Below are 27071 nucleotides of genomic sequence, written 5' to 3' on the forward strand. Positions count from 1 at the left end.
CTCAGTGTGGCCCCCAGAAATATTGTGGGACTGTTGGTGCCAAGAGGAGGGTCAGGAGCAGAATTGTGAACTCCGTACAATCTTGGTTGACCTCACAAAAAAGCCTTCCATGTGTCACCTCACAAGGCACATGAAAGATCACGTCAGAACTCGGCTACCCAACTTATTCATTCAGGTGGTGCGCCGGTTCCTTGATGGCCAATGGCTGCCGGATGGTGGAGGATCCTCCCAGGCACTCCCAGTCCCCAGTGGTGTTAACTGGGTGCTGTGCTGGCACCCACACCGTTCGGCATGATGTTTACTTCACGTCTTCCTGTGCCTTTCGGGACAGCCACGCTGGAATCAGCCTCAACTACAGAATGGACGGGCCACTCCTCCACCTGAAGATGCGGACGGAAGATTCACTCCGCCGTGTCCGACTCTTGGCGATTTTACGGTCCAGGTCTCTCCCCGTCTTCCAATATTGCGCTACGTCTCCTGAGTTTTCCTATGCTCTGGTTGGTGTCAGCCTGGAGGGTGTCCTGCTCTTCAACCTCGGAGACTTCAAATGGTCACCAAAGTGAAGGAAAGTCTGCTAGGCGGCTTCCTCTCTGCCCACGATTGTGCCCCAAATGCTGCCTCAGAGCCAGAGATGCCAATCAGCATGGACGATTCTCTACAGCTTGTGCCAACTTTGGACTCACCATCCCTATTCGAAGACCCTGTGCCAGCCTGCTCCTCCTCATGCAACGCACACAGAACCCACCACCACAATCAAGAGGCCGTTCGGAGCACTTCAGGCCCCTTGGGTACGCCTGTCCCAAGCAGAGACCGCTGAGATGGACCTCAACGGCAGGAGAGCGAAGTTGTGCTTTCGGTAGATGGTGCCCCACTGGGGGGGGGGGGAGGCCGAGGAAGCAGCTGAGCCGCTTCCAGGTGAGCGGCCTTCGCAGACCACTGGGCCTCAGATGGGGAGAGGAAGTACCAGGGACCCAACTTCTCTCCAGAGCAGGCCTACCATCTGCCCACAGGTGGCTGAGGAGAGCACAGACTGGAAGGCGGCTCATGCCCCCCATGTGCCAGACTACACACCCAAGCAGCTTTTCCGGGGGGGAGGGGAGAAACACCCACATGGAAAGGAGAATCACCTCCATGAGGACACCTGAAGGCCTCCCTGAGGTTGTTGGACACAGCCAACTGGGAAGCGCTGGCACAAAAGCACCCTACGCGGCGTGGCCTCGTCCACAAGGGCTGCCAAGCCTACAAAGCGCACTGCGGAAGCCAGCAGGGGAACCCCTGTGGTGCCTACACGTTTCCCCCTTGCCTAACATGTGCCAGGGCAAAGGTTTGCGGCCCTGTGCCGGACCATAGTCCGTTCAGAACCGGGCCGTGGAAGTGGTGGGCGAGTGCACGGGCACAAAGCAGCATTTGTGAAAGTGGCATCCCCCCCCCCAGCCACTTCTGCCCATCTGCCACGCCCAAAAGGTTGGGGGACGCTGTGCCAAGACATTCTGTGGGGCCTGCACCCCCCGCATTGAGTTGTCTACTAGTGTTGAGATCTATATTGACAACGATGGACAAACACACAACAACCACGCAGAGGCAGCGAGTCACTTTCTCTTCACTCCACTATTCTCTGAAACACCCGAGTCGGTCAGGGCTGCCTCCCCTTTTCATGCTGTTATGTCAACAGACCCGTTCGTGGGGTCCGTCTTGGGCAAGAAATTGGGCTGTCAATCATGCCAAAGGATGCGATGCACTTCCAGGCTGACCCAGGAGGCATTCCTTCCATTTTATTACAAAAAGTCACGTCCTCCTGCGCTCCCTGGACGCTGAGGGATCGGCTTCAAACCAAGTCACGGGACGCACCCAGTGATGCCACCCCCACAGGCGGTGACCCGTTCCCGGCAGGGCTCACGGGGAAGGGGGCGGCCCCCCACTTCCTGAGGGGTCTCAGATTTTTCCTCACTCCTTCCAACTGAAACGCTGAAGCTGCTCACCACCTTCCCTTCTTCCTTCTTCTTTTCCTTCCTTCCTTCCTTCCTTCCTTCCTTCCTTCCTTCCTTCCTTCCTTCCTTCCTTCCTTCCTTCCTTCCCATGAACGTGCATGATTCCTACCAAGACCGCCCCTCCCTGCCCCAAAGCTCTGCCCAATGTTGCACTGGAACCGGCCTGGCTGAGCCCAAGGTGGCCCGGCCCTCCCTCTCTGCCCTCCTCCGCGGGAGGCTGCTGGGCCTCGGGGGCTTTCCAGAAAGAAGCTCAGAGGGATCCGGCCACACGATGGCCATAGGCAGCTGAGCTGCTCGGGGGCTCCGGCGTGCGTCACCCGCTGTTGGAGGACGTGTGCGGGGCGGTGGAGGGGGACTTCCGCCGCTGCGTGGGGGCCCACAGAGCGCGCTCCGAGCCGTGGAGCCGGGGCAGGGCCCGGTGCTGCTGCTGCTGCTGCTGCTGCTGCCGCCAGATGGCTTGGCTCACGAGGCCTGGCAGCGCATGCAGGGTGAACCCCAGCGTGTCAATTTTGCCCTCCAGCGCACTGATGCGCTTCTCCAGGTCTTCGTTGCGCTCCTGCAGCTCGGACACCATGTCGTACATGATGCTCTGGGTCTGCCGAGGGAGAGAGAGAGAAGGGGTTACCTCACCCGGCGTGGCTTCCTTTGGGGGCTCCCCTTGGGAGCAGAGGGGGGTGGAAGAGGGGCAGGAGCAGCAGCTCCCTTGCTCAGCGGGGCTCCCTCCCAGCGCAGCCCCCGGGCTCCGTCCAGCACCCTCCGTGACCTGGACTGGCTTGAGGGCTGAGGCATCCTGTAGCCTTCCCCTGTAGATTTCCCCTAGGCATAATTGCTGGGTTGTCCAATCTGTGACGTTCAGGGCTGGAAGGGACCCTGGAGGTCTTCTAGTCCAGCCCTCCCTGCCCAAGCGGGAGACCCTTGATACCATTCCAGGCAGGTGGTTGTCCAGCCTCTTCTCGGAAGTCTCCCGGGATGGAGCCCTACTGCTCCCCTGGGGAATCGGCCCTCAACAAGAACCACTTTGAAAACACATAAGAGGCCGTTCCACTGACCGGCTGTTAATTAAAGCGGCTTTTGAGAAGAGACTGGATGACCATTTGGCACAGGGTCTGAGCAGGGGGGTGGACTAGAGGACCTCCAAGGTCTCTTCTCACAACTCAAGGAAACGGAACCGTTTGCAGTGAGTGTCGCATCGACTGTCTGCTGCCCCTGATCTGCAAACGAAGATATCGGTGCCTGACACGCTCGACCGCAGGGAGGGGACAGTCGGCTCCACCTGGGAGCCACAAGGGAGGTCGAGGGCGGGGAGAACGGAGTGCTTGAGAAATGGGGGAGGGGGGCTCAGGGGCGTCGCAAAACGGGGTCAAAACCTACCACGGGGGCAGCCAGGAGGGTCGATCAGAATTCCACCTGTGCTTTGTCTAAACGTGGTCGCCCCCCCCCCCAAAGACACGGAACGGGAGGCAGCTTTCCAAGGGATTCGGGGGGGGGCTAAACCTTTGTGACCCTTGTTTAATCAAGGGGAGGAAGACCAATATAAGCGTCCCAGTGACCCTCCCCCCCTCCCGCCTTGCCTCCGACAAAGTCGCTCGGTGCCAGGGGGCCCCATCCGAGGGGGAGCCGAATCCTCCCCAGGCCCCCCTGTGGCCACCCAGGGACTGAGATGGCGGGGGGAGAGGGGGGGGCAGAAACCTCCTCCGGCCTCCCTGGTTCCCCCACAAACCTTGGAGAGATCCACCAGCATGTTGGCCTGGTCGCTCAGCTTCCGTTGCTCCATCTTGACGCTCCTTAACCTGGAAGGCGAAATCCAGGCTCACCCTCCTCTCCCTCCACCCCCCCTCCCCAGCACTCAGCCACAAGCCAGGGGGGAGAAGGAGGGAGGGGGGCTTCCCGGGACCCCTGGCCTGGGAGGGGTGCCCCCGCTCTTTTCTCTGGGGAGGGCAGGGGACGAAGACCCTCCCTCCCTTCCCTCCCCACCAGCTGCCTTTCTTCTTTCCTTTAATTCTCCGTCCTCTCTGCCCCCCCCCCGTTGGGGTCCCCTCCCCCAGGCCGCAGAACCTCTGGCGCTTCTAGCTAGGCAGCCCCAAGTGCTGGGTGGGGAAGGGGACCCTGCTGCCCCCCCGGGAGGCTGCCCACCCGCCCACCTTTAGGGGGCAGTCGCCCCACTGCAGCTTCCTCCCCTGGAGAACCGGGGGGCAGAGTCCTCCATGGCCCCAGGGGAGCCTTCAGAAACAGGTTGCCAGCAGCCCTGGGCCCTCCGGGACCGCCAGGAGGTTCGCCCAGGGGGCATTAAGCCGCGTGGCAGGAAGTGCCAAGGGAGAAGGAGCCGCCATCCACGCCCCTGGTTCGCGCAGGGCCGGGCGGTCCTGGGGCCGAGCGCTGTGCCGGGTGGCAGAGCCTGGCGCTCCTTGGGGGTCAAACTGTGCCAAGGCCGCCAGTGGGCCTTCCTTGCCCAGAGCGACAGAGGGGCTCCTGCCCAGCCACCCACCCCCTCTCCCGCCAAGCCCAGCTGGCCCTGCCCCCCTGCCCCCTGGCACCACAAGCCTCCCCCCACAGCTGCCTCTCCTGGAGACTTAGCCCGAGGGCCCCCTCCTCCACCAGGCCCCTCTCCACTTAAGGCCCATCAGCATAGAGCCCGAAGGGACCTCGGAGGTCTTCTAGTCCAGCCCCTGCTGAGGCAGGAAGCCCTCCCCCACCCCAGGCAAGAGGCTGTCCCGCCTCTCCTTGGAAACCCCTCCAGGGATGGAGAATGGCGCAAAGGCAGGGAGGGGCCTCGCCTGGGACCCACCCCTGGAGGCAGCAGCCCCCAATGGGGGGGAGGGGCTCCCTCCTGGATCCAAGGGGGGGAGGGGCAGGAAGCAGGTAAATGGGGGGGACTTACTGATGGATGGCTTGGAGGAACTTACGCTGGTGTTTCCGCACCTTCGCGTGGTCGAGTTTTCTCACCAGCTTTGTGTGTTTGTAGATGAGCCACGTCTCCCTGAGCACGTTGGCCGCTGAGTTTTTCACCTGGGGAGGTCGGGGGGGACAGACAGGTGAGAAGGAAAGGCCCCCCTCCCCCGAAGGGCAAGGGAAGGAACCAAAAGGGGCTCTTCCTCCCTCGGTCCCCACCCGTTCGTCCGTCTTCCTCCTGGGGTGGGAGAGGTTCCCTTCCCATGGATCCTGGGGGGCTGTGCAGAGACCCCCCCTCAAAAACAGAAGCAGGGAGGAGCAACAGGGGCACCACTCCCCCCAGAGAGACAGGCCAGGGGGAGCAGTGGGGGGAGTCAGGCTTTTGAACCTCTGAGTGGCCCCAAGGAAAGGCCAAGCAGTGGGGCGCCCCACGTTTGCAGACGAGCCCCCTGTCCCAAAGTCAGGAGGGGCCAAGTGGATCTCCCCCGGGGGAGGCAGCTCAGGCGGGGCAAAGGGGTCTCACCCGCTTTGTCAGTTGTGTGTCCATCATGAAGTTGTGGACGTGTTTCTCAGCTTTGGTGAGTTCTAGTTTGCGGGCCACCACGGCCACCACCAGCGCGGTGCACCCTGCGCCCTGAAACACACCACGGGGGGCAGGCGGAGTCAGGAAGGGGGCACCCCAAGCCCATCCACCCCACCCCCCGCCCTCTCTCCTGCCCTCCCGGCTCAGGAGGCACCCTGGGGCGGGTCCCCTGGAGGGCCGGGCCGGCCTTGTGCGGGTGGAGCCTCGCTCCGGTTCCCCAGCCACAGGCTCTGGCGCTGGGAGGGTCGGATCCTTGCAAGGAGAAACCCAGCAGGGCAGGGACAGGAAAGCGGAATCCGGCAGAGCTCTCTCTCTGCACGGGGAGTCCTCCAGCTACGGCCCCAGCTGAGCCCAACCTTTTGGCCACTAAGCGAGACCGTTGTGGAGGGCGTTTGGCCCCCGTGAGCAACCTTTCTTGCCACGGCCGTTCAATGGACCGCTGCAGTTGTGAAGTGGGGCCCCCCAGTTGTTAAGTGAATCCGGCACCCCCACTGGCTTGGCTGACATTTCCCAAAGGGGATCCCATCCCCCAGGGACACCGTGGCCGTCGTAAGCACGGGTCAGCTGCCAAGCGGCCGGGACCCCTGGGGAGGCTGCCACAATGGTCGCAAGTGGGGAAAATGGTCATAAGTCCCTCTCTTCAGTGACGCTGCAACTATGAACAGCCGCTAAATGAATGGTCATAAGTCAGTCTACCTGCATGTGGGGAGAAGCAAGAATATAGATAGATAGATGGATGGATGGATGGATGGATGGATGGATGGATAGATAGATAGATAGATAGATAGATAGATAGATAGATGGATAGATAGATGGATAGATAGATGAGATAGATAGATAGATAGATAGATAGATAGATAGATAGATAGATAGATGATAGATAGGAAAGCAGGGACAGATAGATAGATGATAGATAGATAGATAGATAGATAGATAGATAGATAGATGATGGATGGATAGATGGATAGATGGATGGATAGATAGATAGATAGATAGATAGATAGATAGATAGATAGATAGATGATAGAGATAGATGGATGATAGCCCTGCTAGGTTAGATTTCTCCCTGCAGGGAACTTTGCCTAAGATAGATAGATAGATAGATGATGATGAGATAGAAAATTGAAGCCTGCTAGGTTAGATTTCTCCTGCAGGAACTTTGCCTCTGCTTCTCGTGCACAGAAACCGTCCATGTGCAAAGGGCCGCAGTGCCCCTCCCCCTTCACGGGGCCCTTCAAGCCTCTTTTGGGACACGGGGGGCATTCTTGGAGGGGAAACAGGCCCGGGGATGGGGGGCGCTGGATGCAGGTGGAACAATCGGATGGGTTGAAAACCATCTCAGAAACAAACTTTGGCTCCTGAGGATGAAGAGGATGATCTTATCACACACACACGCATGCACACATGCACGCACGCACACAGAGTGTGCGCCAGTGTCCTCCAAAGCCAAGTTCTTCTGCTCGTGGCGCAGCTGCTCTTACGTCTCTCGCTCAGGGTGAAATTCATGGCTCTTAGCGCGAACCGATGGATCAGGGGCTGCATTGTAGAAAGGGGCACTTTGGGAAAGTCTGGGTTGCCCTAGATGACCTTGGAGGGCCCCTCCCGGCCGGGACCTGGGGAGGGGAGGGGAGCCCTTAAGCGGGAGCCTTACCATAATCCCGGTGAGCAAGCAGACCCCCTTCCCACAGTAGGTGTGGGGCACCATGTCCCCGTAGCCGATGGAGAGGAAGGTGATGGAGATCAGCCACATGGCGCCCAGGAAGTTGCTGGTCACGTCCTGCTTGTCGTGGTACCTGCGTGAGGGAGAAGGGGGGTCAAGCCTCAGGGGCCCCCACCCCCAGCAAACGGGCCCCCACCGCTGCCGTGCCTCCATCAGGGCAAAGTCCTCGCCTCACCCCAGGGTCTGGGCACGCTGGCTGGGCGTCATGGGCACCGGAGTCCCACCCAGCAGCAGGCCCAGATCTTCAAGTAAGAGAGTAACAGAGCTGGAAGGGACCGTGGAGGTCTTCTAGCCCAACCCCCTCCCCTTTCAGACAAGTGACGGTGGTCTAAACTCCTTAACAGCCTCCCGCGTTGGAGGCCGCACGGCGTCTGCAGGCCACTCCGGTTCCCCTGCCAGAAAGTTTCTCCGGAGTTGCAGGTGCTTCTCTCCTGGATGCGTTTCCACCCGTCGCTTCGCGTCCTGCCCTCAGGGGCTCTGCAGAAGGGACGCCCCCCCCCCGTCCTCCTCCCTGGGGCAGCCCCTCAGATACCGGAAGGCTGCTCTCATGCCGCCCCTCATCCGGGGTGGGATTCAAATGGTTTGATCACCGGTTCAGTGGGCGTGGCTCGCCTAACACCTGCCCCAGGTGAGGCTCTGCAGCTGGGAGGAGAAAGGGGAGAAAGGCACGGGGGGTGGGGGGGTGGGATGGGAGTGCCGATCCTGCACTTTTCTCTCCTTTCTCCTTTCAGCTGATCGACGGAGGCATTTTTTTTTGTTTTGACTTCCAGTTCGGCCCAACCATTGTGAACCGGGATCCCACCCCCACTGCCCCGATTCTTCTTTTCTCCAGAGTAGCCAAACCCAAATTCTTCCTGTGGTTTAGCCCCCAGTTCCCTAACCCTCTTTCTCTGCCCTTTTTCACAGAGTCTCAATGTCTTTTTTTATACAGTGGCGACGAAAGCCGGGCACAACCTTCTGCCTCTGATCTCGCCAAGCACAGAACGAAGCGCCACGGACCCTTGAGGGGCCTTGGTAGACAAGGGAACCTTCCTGGCCTTTGCCCAGCTCCATCCTTGGGGGCATGGGGGCCTTCCCCCCCCCCGGCCGGCCTCCCCTGCAGAGCGAGGGGGGGCTCCTACCTCTCGCAGACGCGCACCGTCCAGGCGGCGATGATCCAGGAGGAGATGCTGAAGACCAGCAGGACGGTGCCGGGGCAGATGGTCATGAGGGTCTTCATGACGAAGCGGGTGTTGAAGTTGATCTTGTTCAGGGCGCCGATGCTGCGCGAAGAGGCGTCCGTGAAGAGCTTGCTGTGCAGCAGCATCACCCGCCCGATCAGGTAGAGGCGCAGGAACATGGGGATGGAGAGGGTGATGTCCACGTCCGTGCTGGCCTCCGAGGTGGTGTAGGTGAAGGCCAGGCGGGTGGTCCAGGTGAAGACGTACTGGCCGGGGATGGGGTGGATGGCACAGACCAGCAGCTCCAGCGCGATGAAGAAGATGCGCTCGAAGGTCATGGCGATGCGCCAGTCGTCCGCCCCGTTGTCCACCATGAAGAGCTGGAGGACGGGACATACAGGGGAGTCGGTGGGGGGGGGCTTGGCTCTGGGGTCAGCCGCTTGGCACGCCCGGCACCCCTGGATGCCCCGCCCCTGCCCCCAATGCTTCTCTGGCTCCTCCCAAGGCTGTGGGGAGGGGGAGGAGGAGGAGGGGGAGGGGAAGAGCTACACAAAGGGTCCTCACTTTACAACCATTCCCCTGGGGACACATCGGCCCTGTGAAAAGGGACATGGCGGTTATTCACTCTGATGACCACTGTTCTCCTCCCATGATGGACATTCGTACCCCTGGTCCCCAGGTTGTGTGATTCCCCTTTTGCGACCTTCTAGGGAGCCCCGCCCAGGAGGAAGCCGGATTCACTTAACAACCCCGTTTCTGGTTTAACAACGTCAGGGGCTCCGGGAACAAACGGGATGGGGAAAGTCGTAAAATGTGACAAAACCTACGGAGTGGCGAACAGACCCAGATAGGGCTCAGAAGTGGGGGGGCTGGAGAGCCGGAGGGGCTGACAGGCCCAGAGAGAGGCGGGGGCAGGGCAACATGCTGACCAAATTGCCCCATCAGCCCCTCGGTCGTCCCCCCAGCAAGAGGAGCTCAAACCTGGCTTCTTTCGAGGGGCTCATTTAAAGGAGGCGACGTGGCGGCTTCTTCTGCTTACGGTGCCAGAAAACCCGCCCGCCCCAGCCAGCCTCCCCGGGCACCAGCCCACAGCAGAGGCGCTTCGGTGCCTGCCTGGCAGCGGGCCAAGGGCTTTGAAGGCAGGCCAGCCTCCCCCCACCCTCCCCACAGGCCGGACAGGCCCCGAGGCCCAGCCGTCTGCCCCTCCTGGGCCCCCACCCTGCGAGGCCTGGAGCTGCCCGGCCGCAGGGGCCTTGGGGCTGGGCTGGCAGCCCTGGGGGCCTCACCTGGATCTCCCGGGCGTGGTACATGAGGATGAGCCCCAGCAGGATGGCGGTGGAGAGGCTGATGAGGCATTTGAGGGCAAAGGAGTAGGAGGAATCCTGGCACAGAGAGAGAGAGAGAGAGAGAGAGACGGAGGGCGTCAGGCAGGCAGGAGACAAACCGGCCACAGAGGGGCCCCCGTGGGTGAAACAGGGACTGTCCTGGGGGAGGGGATGGGGAGGGGGGGGTCCCTTCCACCGCTGTCCTCCTGTGCCCCAGGGGAAGCTCCGGAGGCGAGATGGGGGGCTCCAGAACGGCCCCCCCCCGGGGCCTCGTGCGGGGTTTCCGTCCGGTCAGCAGGCCTCACCTTGGAGTAGATGCCCCAGGACAGCTCGGTCTCCGTCACCATCACCACGATGCCGAACATGCCGAAGATGAGGGCGTAGTCGCTCAGCCGCTTGCGCTTCTCGAAGAGCGCCCTCCGGTGGCCCAGCCGGTGCCCGACGTTCGGGTTCCTCTTCCGGGGCGGTGGCGCCCCGGCCCCCCTCTCCTCCTCCTCCTCCTCTGCCCCCCGTCCAGCCGGGGCTCCGGCGCGGCCTTGGAGACCACCACCTCCAGGTCGGCCTCGGGGGGAAAGGCCTGCAGCGGCTGCGTCTCGGCGTCCAGCTCACGCAGGTGGCGGGGCGAGACCCCCAGGCGGCCCAGCGGCCCCAGGGCCCCCCGTTGTGCCGGCAGCTGTTCATGGCTATCTCGGTGAAGGGGCTGCACTCGCCGGCCGCCGGGCGCCTGGACCCCCCTGCATGGCTCAGGGGGGGGCAATGTGCCTTCACCTGGGGGGGGGAGGAGGAGGAGCCCGTCAGCACCCAGTGCGGCCCACGAGGAGACCCCCACCCCAAGCGTTTCAGGCACCCGCCAAATGCGTCCTCAACTTATGACCCCAATGGAGCCCAACACTGATGTTGCTCAGTGAGCTCTGACCCACTTTATGGCCTTTCTCACCACTGTCGTTAAGCGAATCACTGCACATGGCAACAGGGTTGTTAAGGGAATCTGGCTTCCCCATGAACACCTGTCAGGAGGTCACCAGGGGGGGATCACATGACCCCCCCAGGAGACTACGACCCTCACAAATACGAGTCCGCCGGCTCAGCCCACCCAAACCAACCCCCCTCCTCTCCCTGCCAGCCTAGCAAAGCCGTGGCTGCCAACCAGCCGTTCATCACACACACACACAGGAACAGCCAAGCTCTGCCAAGGTGGGACTCCGTCCGGCAAGGCTTCCTCCGTGGGCACAACACCCACCCGCAGGAGCCCCCCCTCCTGGCACAGAGGAGCCAATGCCAGGGGCCTCTCATCTCCGGCACTGACGGGTGGCCCACAGGGCATCAAAATGCCCCAACTAACCCGCAGAACGGCGACCAGCCAGCGTGCCGGCCCTGAGCTGCCCAGACCCGCTTCCTGCACACCTGACTGTGCTCCACCCCCTCCCCTTCTTATACGCCTGTGAATTGGGGGGGGGGAGACCAGCGAATAAACATAAATAAATAGAAAGACAGTTAAAACTGGGCCGTCAGGAAGATGGGAAAATATGGGCCTCCAGGCAGGGCGGTGATCAGCCAGGGTTCCCCCTGGGCCATTGCCTGAAACGTTTGAGGAGGGGTTGGACTAGAAGACCTCCAAGGTGCCCCCCAAGTCTGTTATTGCCAGGTGTTATTGCCTCAAGGGTATGGGAAGGGAGGCCATGGGGAGGAATGGAGGAAGAAACCCCCCCGCACACACACTGCCAGCAAAGGGCCTGCCATGCCAACCAGGCGGGGGGCTGCAGTGGGGGGGCACCTAGTCTGGGCACCAGGGAATCCAAGTCGGCATCCAGCTTGTGCCAGTCCCTCGCGTGAAGAGCAGCAGCCAAAGGAAAGGAAGGGGGCCCTGGGGGCCTAGGAAAGAAGGAGGGAGGGGGCTGGGGGCGCCCCCAAACTTCCTTCCTTTCCCCCACAATGGCCCTCGGCCTCCCAACCCGTCCGGCTGCTGGTAACGTTCTTGAAGAGGGTCTCGGGGGTCTTCAACTGGCGATGGCCGGGCCAAAGAAGGGGCGGGGTGGTGCCAATGGAGGAAGTTGGGAGGGTTGACCCCCCAGGGACAAAGGCCTTCCTTGACCTGAAGGGGGAGGGGGAGTTGAATCTAAACCAGACCAACCAGGTAGCAACGCAGAAAGGGTTCCCTCCCCACCCACCACCCACCCCCTCAGAGGGGAGGTCCAGGACAGCCCTGGCTGGGAACGCTGGACATTGGAGTCTGCTAGGCCAGGGAAGGGGACCGCTGCCTAAAAGGCGCCACTGAGGCCTCGCGGCCTCTTCTGCAGCCGGAAGCGCTTCTGGCCCAGAGCCCTGGAGGGCCCTGGGCCTCCCCCGACCCCCCCATCTCCCCCTTCCCGGAGAGACCAGGGACCCCCGCCTGGGGGGCAGAGGATCCGGGTCTCCTGCTGCTCCTCCTTCTAGGTCTGGGGTCCGCCCCCTCCAGCCCAGGCCTCAGGGGGGGGGGCAACTGGCTTGCTGGCGCCCAGCGCAGGGGGGCTTTGAGGAGGCCAACCTCAACCGCCAATGCCAGGTGCTGGTTAGTAACACCTCAGCCTGGGAACTACAACTCCCACCATCCAGAGCTATGACAGCTGGCTGGGGGTGATGGGGTCGTAACTCATTGCATCTGGGGATCCTGGCTGGGTGGGAAAAAGCTGTTCCCTGCAATTGCAACAGCCCCCACCCCCCAAAAAAACCCTGCAACACCCAAGCAGGGGCCCAATTCAGCTCACGTGTCCTTCAGCCCCAGAGCAAAGCTTGCAATCCAGGGCAGACTGAGCCCCCCTCACTTTTCCACTTCCAAGGACATCTTGACCTTCCCCCCCAGCAGCAGCAGAATTCCCCCCCACACACACACACACACTGGAGGGAGCTGGGCCTGCTCTGTGCCAGGGAAGGGAGGGAGGGAGGGCCAGGCCAGCTCAGGGCGCAGCGCCTGCACCTGGTCGTTGGGGACAAATGGGTCTCCCAGCAGCACGCCTGAGCCGTGGGTGCCCAGAAGGGCATCCAGCTGGTCCTGCAGGGAAGCAGGTGAAGACAAGGCCTGGGGAGGGGCACAAAGAGCCACAGGGGTTTCCACACCCAGCAGCCACCCCTCCTTGACTGGGGAGGGGGCAGAGGGACAGGCCCCTTCAGACCCACTTCAAGGGGCCAAAGCCACCTGAGTCGCAGAGCCTCCTTGTCCAAGGGCAGTCTACCTCGGGCCTCGGAGGCGGCACGCATTTCCAAAGCTTCCCACGGCACCTGAGACGCCCCCTCCCCCGCCTCTGCAGCCCCGGGCCCGACGGGGCTCGGCGATCCCGGGGCAGGAGGAGGAGGGGGCTAGCGGCTCCCGCCTTGTCCTCCAAGGTCCGGACGACGCAGCCCCCCAGCAGCTCCTCCGGGCTCTGCGGCTGCCCAGGCCGCCCCCAGCCGGAGGACGGGGAGAAGAGCGGGACGGCAGGCCGGGCGAGGAGCCCCCGCCCCCAGCCCCGCGGGCGCTGCGGCTCACCTGCTGGGCGCGGCGCGGGGGCGGGCGGGCGCGGGGGCGGCGGGGCGGGGGCCTCCGAGCGGGAGGGTCCCTCCGCAGAGCGCCTGCAGCGACAGGTAGACCAGGTGGCCGGGCGTGGGGCGGGCCGGGACGGGCCGGGGGCGAGCGGCCAGCCGGAGCCCGCCGGGGGCTTCTGGTCCGGCGCGGCAGGCTGGGCGCTGCGGGCGCGGGGACGCGCGGGCGGCGGCGGCGGCGGCGGCGGCGGAAGGAGGGCGACGGCGGGCGCTCGCCACGGCATCCCCGGCCTCGCTGCGCCCCGCCCGCCCGGCCCCTCGCTCCGGAGGCGCCCGGTGGCGTCCGGCCGGTCGGCGGTACTGCTTCGGATTGGCGGGCGGGGCGCCGCCTCCCTCCCTCCCTCCGCCCGCCCGCAACGGGACCCGCGCCCGCCGCAGCCCCGCCCCGCCGAGCGCGCCCCGCGAAGGTCTCCGGCGGCGCCCCTCGGCCGGCGGCGCGGTGGGAGTTGCGGTGCAAGGAGGGCGCCCCGGGACCCCCGCCTGAGAGCGGCCCCCGTTGCAAGGAGCGGGGGGGCAGGAATGCCTGAAGGACCCCCGCCTTGGCCTGCGGGGGCTTCTGGGCTGGGCTTCTCCACACACACGCACACACACACAGAGAGCCGGTGTGCCCCAAGGAGCCTCTTGCAGGGCATTGCAAAAGAGGGACAGAGACCCCCGAGACCCTCGCAGCACTCAGGCTTTGCCCCCTGGCTGAGGAGGGGTCCTCGGTGGCTTTCAGTGGCCCCCTTCCATTCTGGTGTGGGGCGAGGGAGGGGCTTCCCGCCCTCAGATGCTCCTGCCCCCCTTATCTTCCCCTCCCTTGGGTAGCCCTGTCCCCCCTTGTAAGGCACTGAGCCTTACAATTGGGAGGGGCAGCCCCATCTGTAGTGGCTGGAGGAGGATGGCCAGACTTCCCTTGGGAGCAGGAGGTCAAGTTTGTCCTTTGGGCATTTCCCCTTCAGAAGCCTTTTCTCCCTGGGGAGGGACCCACTGGGATCCGTTCTGATTCCTTCCGACTTTGCCCCCAGACAGTGGGGCTTCCTCTGCAAAGGTGGGTGCCCCACTGCTCAGCCTTCCAGGGGGCTCAGAGAGAGGCTGCCCCCCCGCTGCTCCTTCGCCTGTCTCTCTGGTGGGAGGGCGCCCCGTTTTCCCCCTCCGCTCCTTCTTTTGAGGTTGGGGTCGGCCCAGGTGGGGCCCCCCAGCTGAGGTCACCCAAAGCCTCGGCCCCGAGGGTCTCCGCCCCCCCAACAGAATCCGTCCTTTTTGCTACAACCTCCCGACCCCACTCAGCAACGGACAAGTGTGCCAGAAATGGAAGCACCAGGCAGGAGCTGGAAGCAAACCCCTATTTCAAATATTTGCATGAATTTCACTACCCCCAAAAACCAGACCAAGCCAATAACGTCAGTGACAAAAAACAAGATTTAAGTCCTAACCTCAAGCAAAACCGGGCTGTGACTTGGCACCCGAACACCCACAATAAAACGAGCTAATAAAAAGGAACACTTGTGAATGCCGGTCTAAGCAAAGCCCCCCCCCCCTCCCAGTTTTGAGTTGGGCATTCTTCGGGGAAAGGCCAGGCCTGGGGAAGTGGCGTGGGGCTGCCCGCCAGACCCACCACAATGTGGGTGTGAAAAGCCTGAATCAAGCGCCCAGCGGCAGAAGAGCGGCTGAGCTCTTGCCACCCAGAATGCCTTGGGGGCCCGCAGGGGGGTCCTGGGAACGGGGAGGGCAAAGGGAGGAAGGGGTCACCCCTGGGAGGATGCCCCACTGTGGATGACCGGCTGACCCCTCGAGTTCAGGAAGGAAAGCGGGGCCTTAGAGACAGCAGAACCAATTCCAGCTGGAAGGTTTTTAAAAAAGCACTTTCCAAGAGTACTTAGAACTGGAACTCGGGACCCGGATGCACAGGACACGTGGCCCTGCTTTGGAGGCCAGATCCTGCCCTGGACAATGGGGTGGACTGGACGACCTCTTGATGTCCTCAAGTGCCTTTGTAGCCACCTCCCCGCTGAAGGAAAGGCTCTCGGGGAGCACTGGCTGGCTTTCCTTCTATCTGGCTCTGGGGGTGGTGCTTACCTGCTCAACTCCAGTCATAGGGGACCCGTCCGGAGGGGCTCGGCCTGCCCTCAGCCCACCGTGGAGAGAAGCCAAGGCAGCCCGTTGCCTCCCTTGGTCCTGGGAGCCATTGGCTTCAGCGCCCACCTGGAAGGGAAGGGGGAAAGCACCGGTCAGTCACCCAAAATGAGGGGGCTCAGGATCTGTGTGGAGGAGAGGAAGGTCGGGGAAACGCAGCCCCCAACCCACAATTGCAGCAATCTGGAACCAAACCCATCGTAGGGATGTGTTTTAAGGCACCGTCTACCACACAGAGAAGAACCAACTGTGATAAGGACACCCCCCCCACACACACACACACCCCTTTCCTGGCCAAAATCTGCTGAAAAGGAAGGATAACAGAATGAAAGAATTGGAAGGGACTTTAAAGGTCTTCTAGTCAAAATGAAATGCAATGGGGTAAAAAAAATAAGGTTCTACATTTAGGCAAGAAAAACCACATGTGCAGGGACGACATATGTGGCACCTGCCCCCACAGGAGCAACGGAGAGAGGCATCGCAGAGGCCGAGTGGACAATCCCTTAGAGAGGGAGCCAGCCGTGGGCGGCAGCTACCACAGAAGCCCCCACATTTCTAGGCTGCATCAACCGAGGGATAGAATCGAGTTCAGGTGAAGTGTTAATACCGCCTTATAAGGCCTTAAAGGTAAGGCCACACCTGGAATAATGGATCCCGTTTTGGTCAGAGAAGAGCAACGAAGGGGTTTAGGGGAGCGGAGACTAAAACATAGGAAGGAAAACATAGGTGGCAGGAACTGGGCCTGGCTGGCCTAATGAACTGAACTAGGGCGATACGATGGCAACCTTCCAGTACTTGAGGGGCCGCCACAAAAGGAGGGAGTGAAGCTCTTCCAAACACCTGAAGGCAGCAGGAGGAGGAGGAGCAATGGGTGGAATCTAATCAAGGAGAGAAGCAACCTGGAACCAAGCAGATTTTTTTTTTTTCACAGTGAGGACAATTAACCGGTGGGACAGAAGTTGCCTCCAGAAGTTGTGGCTGCTCCATCCCTGGAGGCTCTCAAGAAGAGGCTGGGCCTTTGTCTGAAATGGCCTAGGGTCTCCTGCCTGAGGAGGGGGCTGGACAAGAAGACCTCCAAGCGCTTTCCCACCTGTGTTATTCTGTAGTTAGTCCAACGCCTGCTGGAGCAGGAGACCCTGGAGCATTTGAGACCAATGATGGTCCAGTCTCTTCTGAAATCTCTCCTTCATTCCAACCATTGTTTCTTGTCCTGCCTTCTGGTCCTTTGGAAAATAAGTCGGCTTCTTCTTCTTTCTTCTTTCTTCTTTCTTCTTTCTTTCTTCTTCTTTCTTCTTCTTCTTCTTCTTCTTCTTCTTCTTCTTCTTCTTCTTCTTCTTCTTCTTCTTCTTCTTCTTCTTCTTCCTTCTTCTTCTTCTTCTTCTTTTCTTCTTCTTCTTCTTCTTTTTCTTTTTCTTTTTCTTTTTTTTCTTCTTCTTTCTTCTTCTTCCTTCTTCCTTCTTCTTCCTTCTTCTTCTCCTCCTCCTCCTTCGCAGCCCCTCCAAATACTGGAACCCTGCTCTCCTGTCCCCCCCAGTCCTTTTTTTCCTCTAGACTGGCCAAACCCAAATCCTGCAACTGTTCTTCCCATGTTTTGGTCTCCAGGCCTTTGATCCTCTTAGTTGCTGCTCTTTGCACTTTTTCCAAAGTCTCCACATCTCTTTTTTGTACTGCGGTGACCAAAACTGGATGCAGTTATTCCCGGTGTGGCCTTACTACGGTTTTATCAAGTGGTTCCCATGATTTTGATTCTCTACCTCTTTTTATGCAACCCAGGATTGTATTCGCTTTTTGGGCTGCTGCCGCAACCGCCTGGCTCGTGTTTAAGGGATCAGACTCCAAGGTTCTCCGTTCCTGGTTTTGAGCCAGGTTTCACCTAACCTGTGTATTCATCCCTTTGGCTTTTCCTGCCTAAGTATAAACTGTTCGTGTAAACCAGTTTAAACCCTTAGTTTAAAAGGAGCACAGCAGCACAGGATGTATATAAAGAACGAGACGGTGAAAGTGAAACAGCCCCCCATTGGATGTGCATGGTCAAATCTCACCAATGCAACTAACTACACAGTGGCTTCTGCTGCATGTATTATACCAGAGTGTGAATCGGAGATAACTTAAAAACCCATAGTTCTCAACCTTGGCTATTTGAAGATATGTGGACTTCATCTCCCAGAATTCCCCAGCCAGCAGAGCTCTGCTTCAAACAGCCAAGGTTGAGAAACCCTGAGAAAGAACCAGAAATGTGTGAAGGGAAAAAAATACCTTTGCCATTGGGATTGTGCTGGACAAGGCACCAACGCTGCAGAACCTGCCTCGGAAGACAACACAAGGACCCACAACCGCATTCAAGGAGAAACAGGGCCGCAGGGAAATGCCACCGCCTGGCTTCTTCATCCCCACCCACAACGGGCCCCGGAACGGGGTGGGCGACAGAAGCTAATGGAGCCCTTCCAAAAGTGACTCTCTCTTGGGGTTCCCACGGGCAAAGAAGCCAAAAACGAAGCTGGCAAGGGAGCGTTCAAGCTGCCCCCGTCTGCGTTCACAGGCAGAGAAATTCTCCTTCTGCAAATCTGCCAACTTTGCTGGGGCAGCAGAACCGCAGCTAAGGAGGCTTTACAGAAGGAAATAAGATGTCAAGGCGTGTGGCCTGCGGTTCTTATGGTTTTGGAGTCGCACCAGCGCGGCTCCTTTGGCAAAGAACCACCGACCAGGGGCTTAAAAGCGGTTGAGGCACTCGCTGCGGTATAAACGGGATTGTCACCACAAAACCCGGGTAGGGCAGCTGCCAAAACCTCAGAACAACCTTCCAGAGGATGAACGGAGGAGGGCGGTGTCCTTCGGGGAGCAGGAAATGTGAGTTCCTGGCATGACTTTTGTCTCAACATACGTCCACACAAAAAGAATTCAATTTACGGAACACCCATTAAAGAACCCTTTCCAACAGTGACCACAACATGATTGACTTTTGTCTCAATGGACGACACAATGGAGCCCCAAATGTATGTTGCCAAACGAGGCAGTTGTTAAGCGAGTTCTGCCCCCTTTTGCAACCTTTCTTGCCACAGTTGTTAAGTGGGTCACTGGAGTTGTTTAGTAATAGTTGTCAACCCTGAAGCTGGCCTGACCAAAGCCTTTTTGCCACTTCAGGGTTGCCACAGTGGAGCCAGGGGTCAGTGGGGGGTGGTGGAGATAGCGGGGAGGTTGTAGCCAAAGCAAAATTCTTTCTCTCGGGAACCAAGGACATTCTTACACCCGGTTGGAGGAAGGTGGAGCGATGACACTCAGTGGTTGGACTGCACGGCAATTGGACCGTGGGACGGATGGTTCTGGGAAAGCAGAAAAACGTTTACATTTAGCGAGGGGAAAACCGCGGGAGTTTTCAGAGCCGGTCTCTCCCCAGACGTGGGCCAATGGAGTATGTCCAGTAAAAGCCGTCTTCGAGGACTCCATTGCCTCGGAGTCCGGCTGTCAATGGATCCATTAGTTGGACTCCTGAAAAACAGCCGGGGGGGATCTGGCTTCCCCACTGATCTGGCTTGTCAGACGTGGCCCCCAGGACACGGCGGCCGTCATAAATACGAGCCAGTTTCCAAGGGCCCAGATTTTGATCGCATGACCTTTTGGAAGCCATTGTAACTTCAAACGGTCATGAAAGGAACCGGTCGGAAGTCTGAGGACCACTTGTATTGCGCTGGGACCACCCCTGATACGCAAGGCCCAGAGAAGCAGAGAGAGAACCTTTCAGAATGGGGGGTCAGCCTTGCCCTGGGTGCCTGGGCATCCCCAGGACCGCCCACAAGACCCCTCACGGCCTCTTGGGGTTCAGAGCAGAAATCTCGGGGGGCTTCTCCTTTACAGGGGTCGCATGGGGGGATGCAGGGAGGAGAGGCTCCCAAATGAAGAATCCAAGGATTCCTGGAAGAGCTGCAGGGCTGACCACCCTGGAGGAACAAAGAGGGTGGCAGAAGCTAAGGTTTTTTTTGGGGGGCTTCTCTGAGCTTGGTTGTTTTCTTCGAGATGTAACATCCTCAGTGCTAGCTTGCTAGTGAAACACCTGCAAGAAAACAGCCAAACTCTGAGAGCCCCGAGGCCCCCCCAGTTCAATCCTAAGGCACAAACCTTCTCATCTAATCTGGTCTAATGAAGGGAAGGACGGGGGGGAGGATAGTAGTTATTCCAGTGTTTGAGGGGCTGCCCCAGAGAAGAGGGGGGGGGTCAACTCCTTCTCCAAAGCCCCAGAGGGCAGGACAAGAAACAATGGTTGGAAACTCATCAAGGCGAGAAGCAACCAGGAATTCAGGAGAAATTTCTTAACAGGGAGGACAATTAACCAGTGGAACTGCCAGCCACCAGAAGCTGTGGGTTCTCCATCGCTGGAGGTTTTCAAGAAGAACCTGGAAATGGTATAGGGTCAGACTAGAAGACCTCCAAGGTCCCTTCTGTTACTTGGGTCCCATAAGCCAAGGACTCCCTGTATCCCAATCCTTCCACCTACTCCTTCTGTGTTCCCTCTCGGAAGCCCCTCCCTGCTTGTCCCCCATCCTGCCAGCCTTCAGGTGTGTTTCAGAGAAGGGACCCCCAACCCGCGTGCGAAGGGGAACGGCTGCCTCTGCCGCAGTCCAAGGCACAAGCGGAGGGGGCATTCCAGGGAAGGGTCACGGGTACACGTGCAAACACACGCACACACAAACGGTTCCTGCTTTGCCACCCCTTGTTCCACCCCCAGGGTTCAACAGGCGGAATCCGCTCCCTCCACGAACAGCCCAGGAGACGTGGCTCCTCCGTGGCTCTTCCACAGGCGGATGAAGCCGCCTGGGGGCATCTGGGAGCCTCTCCGGCCTGATCTGGGCATCTTGGGCCAGGCAGCCCCTCCCACCGCCCTGGGCCCGGGGGGCGGGCAATGCAGGGGAGGCAGGCAAGGGGACCTTCCTGCCCAGTGTCCTTGGCTGCCTTTCTCGGAGCCTCTGCTGGTCCTGCAGGCTCCTTTTCCCCATTTCCCTGCCTGACAAGGGCCTCAACCACCCGGAGCGCGGGAATTGCACAACCAGGAGGGCAAAGAGGACATTTCGGGTGAGAACGGCTCACAGCTCCGAATAGGAGAGTCCTTGGGTGAGCCTCCCCCCCGCCGCCAGGAGGGCCACCTTCACAAAAATAGCCTCCCCGCCCCAAGAAAAGGTCTGGGTGAGTCGGAAAGAGGCCTAAGCAGGGGAGGGGGTCAAGTCACAGGACAGGTTAAATGAAGTGCTGCTTTGTCCATAAATCTCTTTGCGGTGGAACATTCTGGAGCATAGAATAACAGGGTTGGAAGGGACCTTGGAGGTCTTCTAGTCCAACCCCTTGCTCAGGCCGGAGAGCCTAGGCCATTCCAGGCAAACGGCTGTCCGGTCTCTCCTGGAAAGCCTCCCCTGATGGAGCCCCCACAAGGTCTGGAGGGAAGCCGCCATTCCACCGGTTAACGGTCCTCCCTGTCAGGAAATGCCTGTGGGGATGCTCAGGCCACGGTGGTCCCCAAGGGGCTTTTTCAAGAGGCAACGGGACTTTCTGGTTTTTCTCTGAAGATGTTTCGCTTCTCATCCAAGAAGCTTCTTCAGTTCTTCAGAAGCAGCAAAGAAAAAGCAGAAAATCCAGTTGCCTCTTGAAAAAGCCCCTTGGGGACACACAGTCAGGCAATTTCTCCTTGGCTCCAGGTTGCGTCTCTCCTGGATGAGTTTCCATCCGTTGCTTCTTGTTTGGCCTTCTGGCGGAAACAGGTTGACCCTCTTTATGGCCACCGCTCAAGTCCTGGCAGGTTGCTCCGGTCAGGTTCAACCAGACCCCTCCATGTGGGGAGAGCAGGTACTTGTGGCTCCGTATTTATGGGCGCCTGGGAGTGGGGGGGGAGGCGGCTGCTTTAGTGCCCAGCGGAAGCCCTTTGCTGGCTTTCAGGCAGCGGCTCCCGAAAGCCCATCCAGACAGAGACGAAAGGTAGAGCTAACTCTCATCCCTTTGAATGGTGCCAATTCTAGTTTTGACTTATTTATTCCTGGCTGGTCATCTTCTTCGCATATAGTCTTGATGGAGTGATTGGTTTTAAAATGTGCTGTGGACGTTTGAAATGGTGACTCCCTGGCATTCTCTGTAAGCAGCCAAGAGGCATTCAGATCGCCGTGGGGTGCAAGTTTAAACAACAGACACATTTGGGGCATCTGCTCTGGATGGAGTCCCCCGCCAGGCAATATTTCTCAGCCTGACCCAGTTGAAGGGGTGGAATTCGACTCCCAGAATTCCGCTTCTTCAACTTGCCCTGGTTAATGAACACGGCTGGATCCGGATATGAAGAGCTGTATCAGCCCCGCCTCTCTGGGCTGAGACCCCACAACGGGCGAGGTTTTCCTGCTGGCACCTGAAGGAAGGAAGGGGTTTTTCATGAGCTCCCCAAGAACGGACCGCCTGTAGCCAAATCTGATTCTCATGTCCTTCCCTCTAAGTTCATATCAGCGCCATACATTTTACATCCTTCGGATCTGTCTTTAGGGGACGTTTAAGGTGCCTTCGGTCTTTCGGCTGGGCAGCCATAGAGGTAATGAACATTTAGTTGAGAATTTCGGTTGACACGATATAAAGAAGATGCTGAAAAGAGTGCAGAGAAGAGCAATGATGATGATTAGGGAACCGGAGGCTGAAACACACGATGGACGATTGCAGGACCTGGGCCTGGCTAGTCTAGGGAAGAGAAGGACCAGGGGAGGCAGGAGAGCAGCCTTCCAGGATCTGAGGGAGGGGCTGCCCCGGAGAGGAGGAAGCTGTTCTCCAAGCCCCCCGAAGGCCAGACAAGGAACAACTGATGGAAACTAACCAAGGAGAGAAGCCATCTGGTATTAAGGAGACATTTCCTGCCAGTGAGAACGATCAACCAGGGGAACCGCTTCCCTCCAGAGGTTGTGGCTGCTCCATCCCCGGAGGCTTTTAAGAGACGGGACAGCCAGCTGCCTGAAATGCTATACTAGGGTCTGCTGCTTGAGCAGGGGCTGGACTAGAAGACCTCCAAGGTCCCTTCCAACTCTGTTATTCTGTTAGTTTAATTGTATTGGTTTCTTCCATCTCTGGGATTCTGTGAATCTGTGACTAAGTCAATCCACCTGCCCTTGGAGAAGGAGAGGGGCTAACTGGCCAGGATGGCCAAGCGCCTGGGAATTTCCCAGGCCAAAGAGCAGGGAGAATTGAGGATTCTTCCATGGCAAATCATCTTTGGGGGCTTTGGGGGCTTGGAAACTTTCTGGGCTTTTTAACCGAACCAACAAAAGGCAGAAGGCAGAAGGAAGGACCCAAAAGGACGGAGGCTCCTCGACCTACGACCACAACTGAACCTGCTGCTAAGCAAGACATTGTTATGTGGGGTTTGCCTCCATTTTACGATGTTTCAGGCCACAGTCGTTAAGTGAAGCCGGGGTTCCCCATTGGCTTTGCTTGCCAGAACTGGCTACGTGACAGTGCAACCGGCATAAGTCCAGCCAGTTGCCAAGCGTCCAACTGGGGAGGCTGCAGCGCCACGGTTGTAAGTGTGGGAAACGGTCCTTAAGTCCCTTTTTTCAGGGCCTCTGAACGGTTGCTAAACAGATGTTTGTCAAGTGAGGACTGCCTGGACTGGTGTCCACTGTAAGGACTGGAAAGCAGGGGACCCCCACTGTGGCCCCTTGAAGCCTGGAGGGCTTCATCCCCCAGGACTCCCTGGCCAGTTTGGCTGAAGTCCTCCGGGCTGAAAGGGGCCACGGTGGGAGGGGGGCTGCTTTCCATCGGTCCCCTGTCCAAAGGCCGGTGACCCTCACCCTCTGTGGGGAGCATTGGGGTTCCCCTGAGCAAGGAATGGGAGGCACCCCTCCCTCCGCCAGAGCCCCCTCTCCCCCATCGTCCAAAGCCTGAAGGCCGGAAGGGTCTTGGATCTTTCCCAGGGGAGGCCCCCAAGGAGACCCTCCCAGGAGGGTCTTTCCCAGCCACTTCTGCCCCCCCCTCCCTGCCCACCAGGAGCTGCGGAGGGGATTCCCGTCACTGCCACCATCTGCCAGCCATTCATTCAAAGGAACAAAGGAACAGCTATTTATAAACCCGCTGGAGAGGAAATGGGGAGGGGGGGTCTATTGTAGCCCTGCTTGGACACCGTCCCTGTGGAAACGCAAACACTGGCCGAAAACAGCCCCCTCCCCCGCTGGCTGCCCACCTGCCCCTGGCTGGCAGGGGGATTAAAAGGGCCTCTTCCTTGGGGGGCGCTAAGGGTGGTCTCGGCTGGACAGAGAAGGGAGGGGTCTCCCCTGCCGCTGGAGCAGGCCCTCCCCCTTTTCCCAACCCCAGGCCGAACTCCCCAGGGGCCGGGAGGGGCTGTGCCAGGCAATGCCGGAAAGGCGGCTGGGGCTCCTGGCTGGCACCTTCATGCTGGCTTTCCTCCCTGCAGGACTCAGAAAGGCTCTTCCCCCCAAAGGCAGCTGGGAGGCGGCCTTGTTTTTTTTCCCTCCAGGGAGAAGAACAAAGCGCTTCAGGTTTCTTGGATGAGGAACGAAATGTTTTGTTCCAGGAAAAAACAGCCCCCCTGCCTCCCGAGGAAGCCCTGTGGAGGCTCCACGGCCACCGCTCTCCCCACGACGGAATAAAGCCGGATGGCCCGTCATGGCCATTCAGAGCAGGGAGCTGGCCCAGCCAGCAGGGACTGAGTCGGGTGTGGCGACACTGGCCAACCCCGGCTTCTCTGCTCGGCCTCCCTTCCTCACCACTTCGGGGATCAGCCGGATCAAGCGGGCGCTATGGAGCTGCCTGGTGCTGAGCAAGGCCTGGTGCTCCAAGGCCTCCCTCCCTCCCTCCCTCCCTCTTCCAGCTGTGCCTGGCATCCCCTGGCCAGACAAGGGCGCCACTCGCCAAATGCCTGCCCGCCCACCCTTGGCCCTCGGGTCAAGCCTTGCTCCCAGGAAGCCTCCAGCTCCGTTGTCCGAGCTCTCTCAGGGCAGCCCAGATTCCAGGGGGCGAAAGGAGGGTCCAGACCCCTCTGCCTTCAGAAGGAGACCCCCCCTCCCTTCCGCCGCCCTGCCGCGTTCGCTGCTTCTACTCAGGAGGTTCTGAAAGGGGGGGGTCCTTCGTGCGCCCCAGGGGGCATTTCCCTGCCAACCTTCCGTGTCCCAAAGGAGGAAACGGTGCCACTCGTGTTCTGGTCCCGGGCAGTGATTGGTGTCCCCCAGTTTAGCTCCTGAGACGCCTGCGGGAAAACCACCCGGCTCAGGGAGCCCCAAGGACCCCCCAACCCTGAGCTGCCAATGTTCCCCTCTATTAGAGCCCCCAAAGCCAGCCTCAGGGACCCTCCCGGGAAGGCATCTGCGCCTCCATCTCCTATGGGGCCCAAAACTGGCAGGAACACGGTGCCAGGGATGAGAGGCACAAGGGGCCCAGGACATCTGCCCCATGGGGGGGGGGGGTAAGTGGCCTTCCAAGCCCCCCAGCAGGGCAGGAGAGACCTGAAACCAGAAAGATATGAGCACGAGGAAGGCCCCCCCCTCTCCCAAGGTGGGGGGGGGGGAATGCCCTACCCAAAAGTCACCCAGCAATTCACCCCCCCACACACACACACACATCCCAACCCAGGGGTGTGTAATCTGGCATTGCCAGTCTGTGCTAGTGAACCTGCTGGCCCCCGTGGGGAGGGGGCCGTGACAGACCCTCCAGGCCAGACGGGGCGTCATTCCATGCGCAAGAAGTTGAAGGTTGGTTTGTTGGGCCTGAGGGGTAAATAATGAAACGTAGGTGCCCCCCTTCGCGCTGTGCAGAAGGGCACGAGGTTTTAAAATGCTTATTAGCTTCTGCTGGAGATGCTCTTTCCTTGCATGTGTATTATATTATATTAGACGGTGTCCTGGACTTTTTCCGTGAAGGGAGGTCAGGATTCAATCAATCCACAAAGAGCAAAGGACCAAATCGCACGACTTAGAACCAGCCCCCCACCCCACCCCACAAAGGGGGCCAACTCACCCAGCCCCAACGGAACGGCGGCTGCTGCTGCGGCGGCCTCGAGGAAATAGTCCGCGGGGGGGGGGGGTTGCCCTGCCGTGTCCGTTTCCTGCCCCCCTCCGCGCAAGGGACGGGGCGGCGGCTGCTAAGGGGGAGGCAGCGAAGAGGACGGGAGGGAGTCATAAGCGGGGGGCTCTCAGCGGCACCCCCGGAAAGACGCCCGGCTCCCTTCTCGGGCCTTTGGGCTGCTTACTGGCCCCGCCAACTTCGGCAAACCTGAGACCCCCGAAGTGCAAAGGCGACGCCGCCTGCCCACACAAGTGGCCCGCCGGCCCCTCCCGCCATAGCCCGGGAGAGCTTTTGGGGGCCCGGACGCCGCCCCGGCCGGCAGCCGCGCAGACCAGCAGGCGTCCCGCAGGCAGAGCCGGAGTCGCGCGGGGACAAACGCTGCGTGGCCGCGGCCAAGGGCAGAGCCGGCGGGGCGGGGGCGTCGCCCCGCCGGAGTCTCCTGGGCGGCCGGAGCCGCAGAAGGCCGAGGCGGCTGCTCGGCGGAAGGACGCGCAGCCCCGAGCGCACCTGGGGCTGCCGGCCGAGGCTCCCCCGCGCCCCTCCGGCCGCCTGCGCAAATACCTGCTCCGTCCTCCGCCAAGCTGCACCGCCGCGGATCAGCCCCGCTCCGCCCGGCAGCCGGGAACAAAAGCCCCGCCGCGCCCCAGCAGCCGGGATCCCGCCCTGCCGGAGAGGAAGCCCCGCCGCCGGGGGGGCGCGGGGGCGGGTCGCCTTCCCGCCAGCCAGGAAGCCCAGAGAGGGGCGGGGGCGGGATTTCCCGAGACCCTCGCCCCGCCCGCCCTCGGGAGCCGCAGCGGCAGCGCCGGGGAAGCCCCTCGCCCCGCAGGAGGCTGGCAGCCAGGGGAGGAGCGCCCAGGCGGGGAGGGCGGCGGGGAGGGCGCTGCGCCGGGGTCCCCTTCGGGGCGGGCAGGCTGTTGCGAGCCGCGGCACCTACAATCCGCTCCGCGGAACGAGGGAGACCCCGCCGGTGGGCAGCTCCGAGCCAGCGACCTGGGGCGGCCGAGGCCAGGCGTCTCCCCGCCGTGAGCCGCCGGAGAGGGTGGCGGCGAGAGGGGCGCGCGGGTCGCGGTGTAGGCGGGCTGCAAGACCGGGAAAGGAGCGCTGCGGCCCCGAGAAGGTCTCCGCCGTGGAAGGCGAGGGGCGAAGAGGCGGCTCCGGGACCTCCGAGGGGGCCGCCCGCAATGGGTCTCCCCTGGGAGATGGGGGCTGCCCCTCCCAAACGGCCCCCTTTCCCCCTCCATGGCCCGCACCGGGCGCCCTCGGGGCCGGCTGAACACAGGGGCTAAGCCGGACGGGGCTTGGGCGCGGCGGAGGGAAGGGACGGAGCCCAGGCGATGAGGCTCGGCCGTCGCCCGCCCCGCAGAGAAGCACCCGCGGGATCGGGCCTCGCAGAGCGGACTGTAAAGCGCAAACGGCGCCGTCAGAGCCGAGTTCCGCCCGAGCCCAGCGCGACCCTCCCCGCTAAACGGAGGCCGGCAGGCCGCGCTCCTCCCTCTCAAAACGGGCGAGCAGAATTCCCTCCCTCCCATCAGCCCCGCCCAAGCAGGGGAGCGGAGAAGGCGCGCGGGGGGGAGGCACGGCGCCTGCAGCCAAAAATACCGGCGGGCTATTTTGGGAAACCGAACTGAGGAGGAGAACCCCCCCGCGCCCCTCTGCCCGGGACCGTTTCCCAGAAGAGGAGAACGTGACTTTGGTCGGGAGAAAATCGCT

The 27071-nt window shown here is 60.7% G+C and overlaps 1 protein-coding gene across 3 annotated transcripts; it reads right to left on the reverse strand.

Annotated features, from left to right (window-relative positions):
• Positions 1–1747: 1747 nt before the first annotated feature.
• On the reverse strand, positions 1748–26162 carry KCNN1 (potassium calcium-activated channel subfamily N member 1). 3 transcript variants are annotated; one of them, XM_087955145.1, is made up of 10 exons: positions 25923–26162; positions 15279–15404; positions 9971–10433; positions 9627–9722; positions 8302–8720; positions 7112–7253; positions 5401–5511; positions 4867–4994; positions 3709–3778; positions 1748–2583 (listed from the first exon to the last, which is right to left on the reverse strand). In XM_087955145.1, the coding sequence occupies exons 3-10, from the start codon at positions 10028–10030 to the stop codon at positions 2302–2304; spliced, it is 1308 nt and encodes a 435-aa protein (XP_087811271.1). In that variant the 5' UTR covers positions 10031–10433; positions 15279–15404; positions 25923–26162; the 3' UTR covers positions 1748–2301. The 3 variants fall into 3 exon arrangements, with proteins under 3 accessions (XP_087811271.1, XP_087811262.1, XP_087811280.1); XM_087955136.1 differs by lacking the exon at positions 25923–26162 and adding an exon at positions 17592–17770 and having other exon boundaries at positions 2167–2583; XM_087955154.1 differs by lacking the exons at positions 9627–9722; positions 15279–15404; positions 25923–26162 and having other exon boundaries at positions 2167–2583; positions 9971–10124.
• Between the last annotated feature and the right edge of the window lie 909 nt (positions 26163–27071).

The sequence above is a fragment of the Notechis scutatus genome, chromosome 1 (genome assembly GCF_049901735.1).
Source record: "Notechis scutatus isolate UNSWTSFEM ecotype Mainland chromosome 1, rNotScu1.2, whole genome shotgun sequence".
NCBI classification, from domain to species: Eukaryota; Metazoa; Chordata; class Lepidosauria; order Squamata; family Elapidae; genus Notechis; species Notechis scutatus.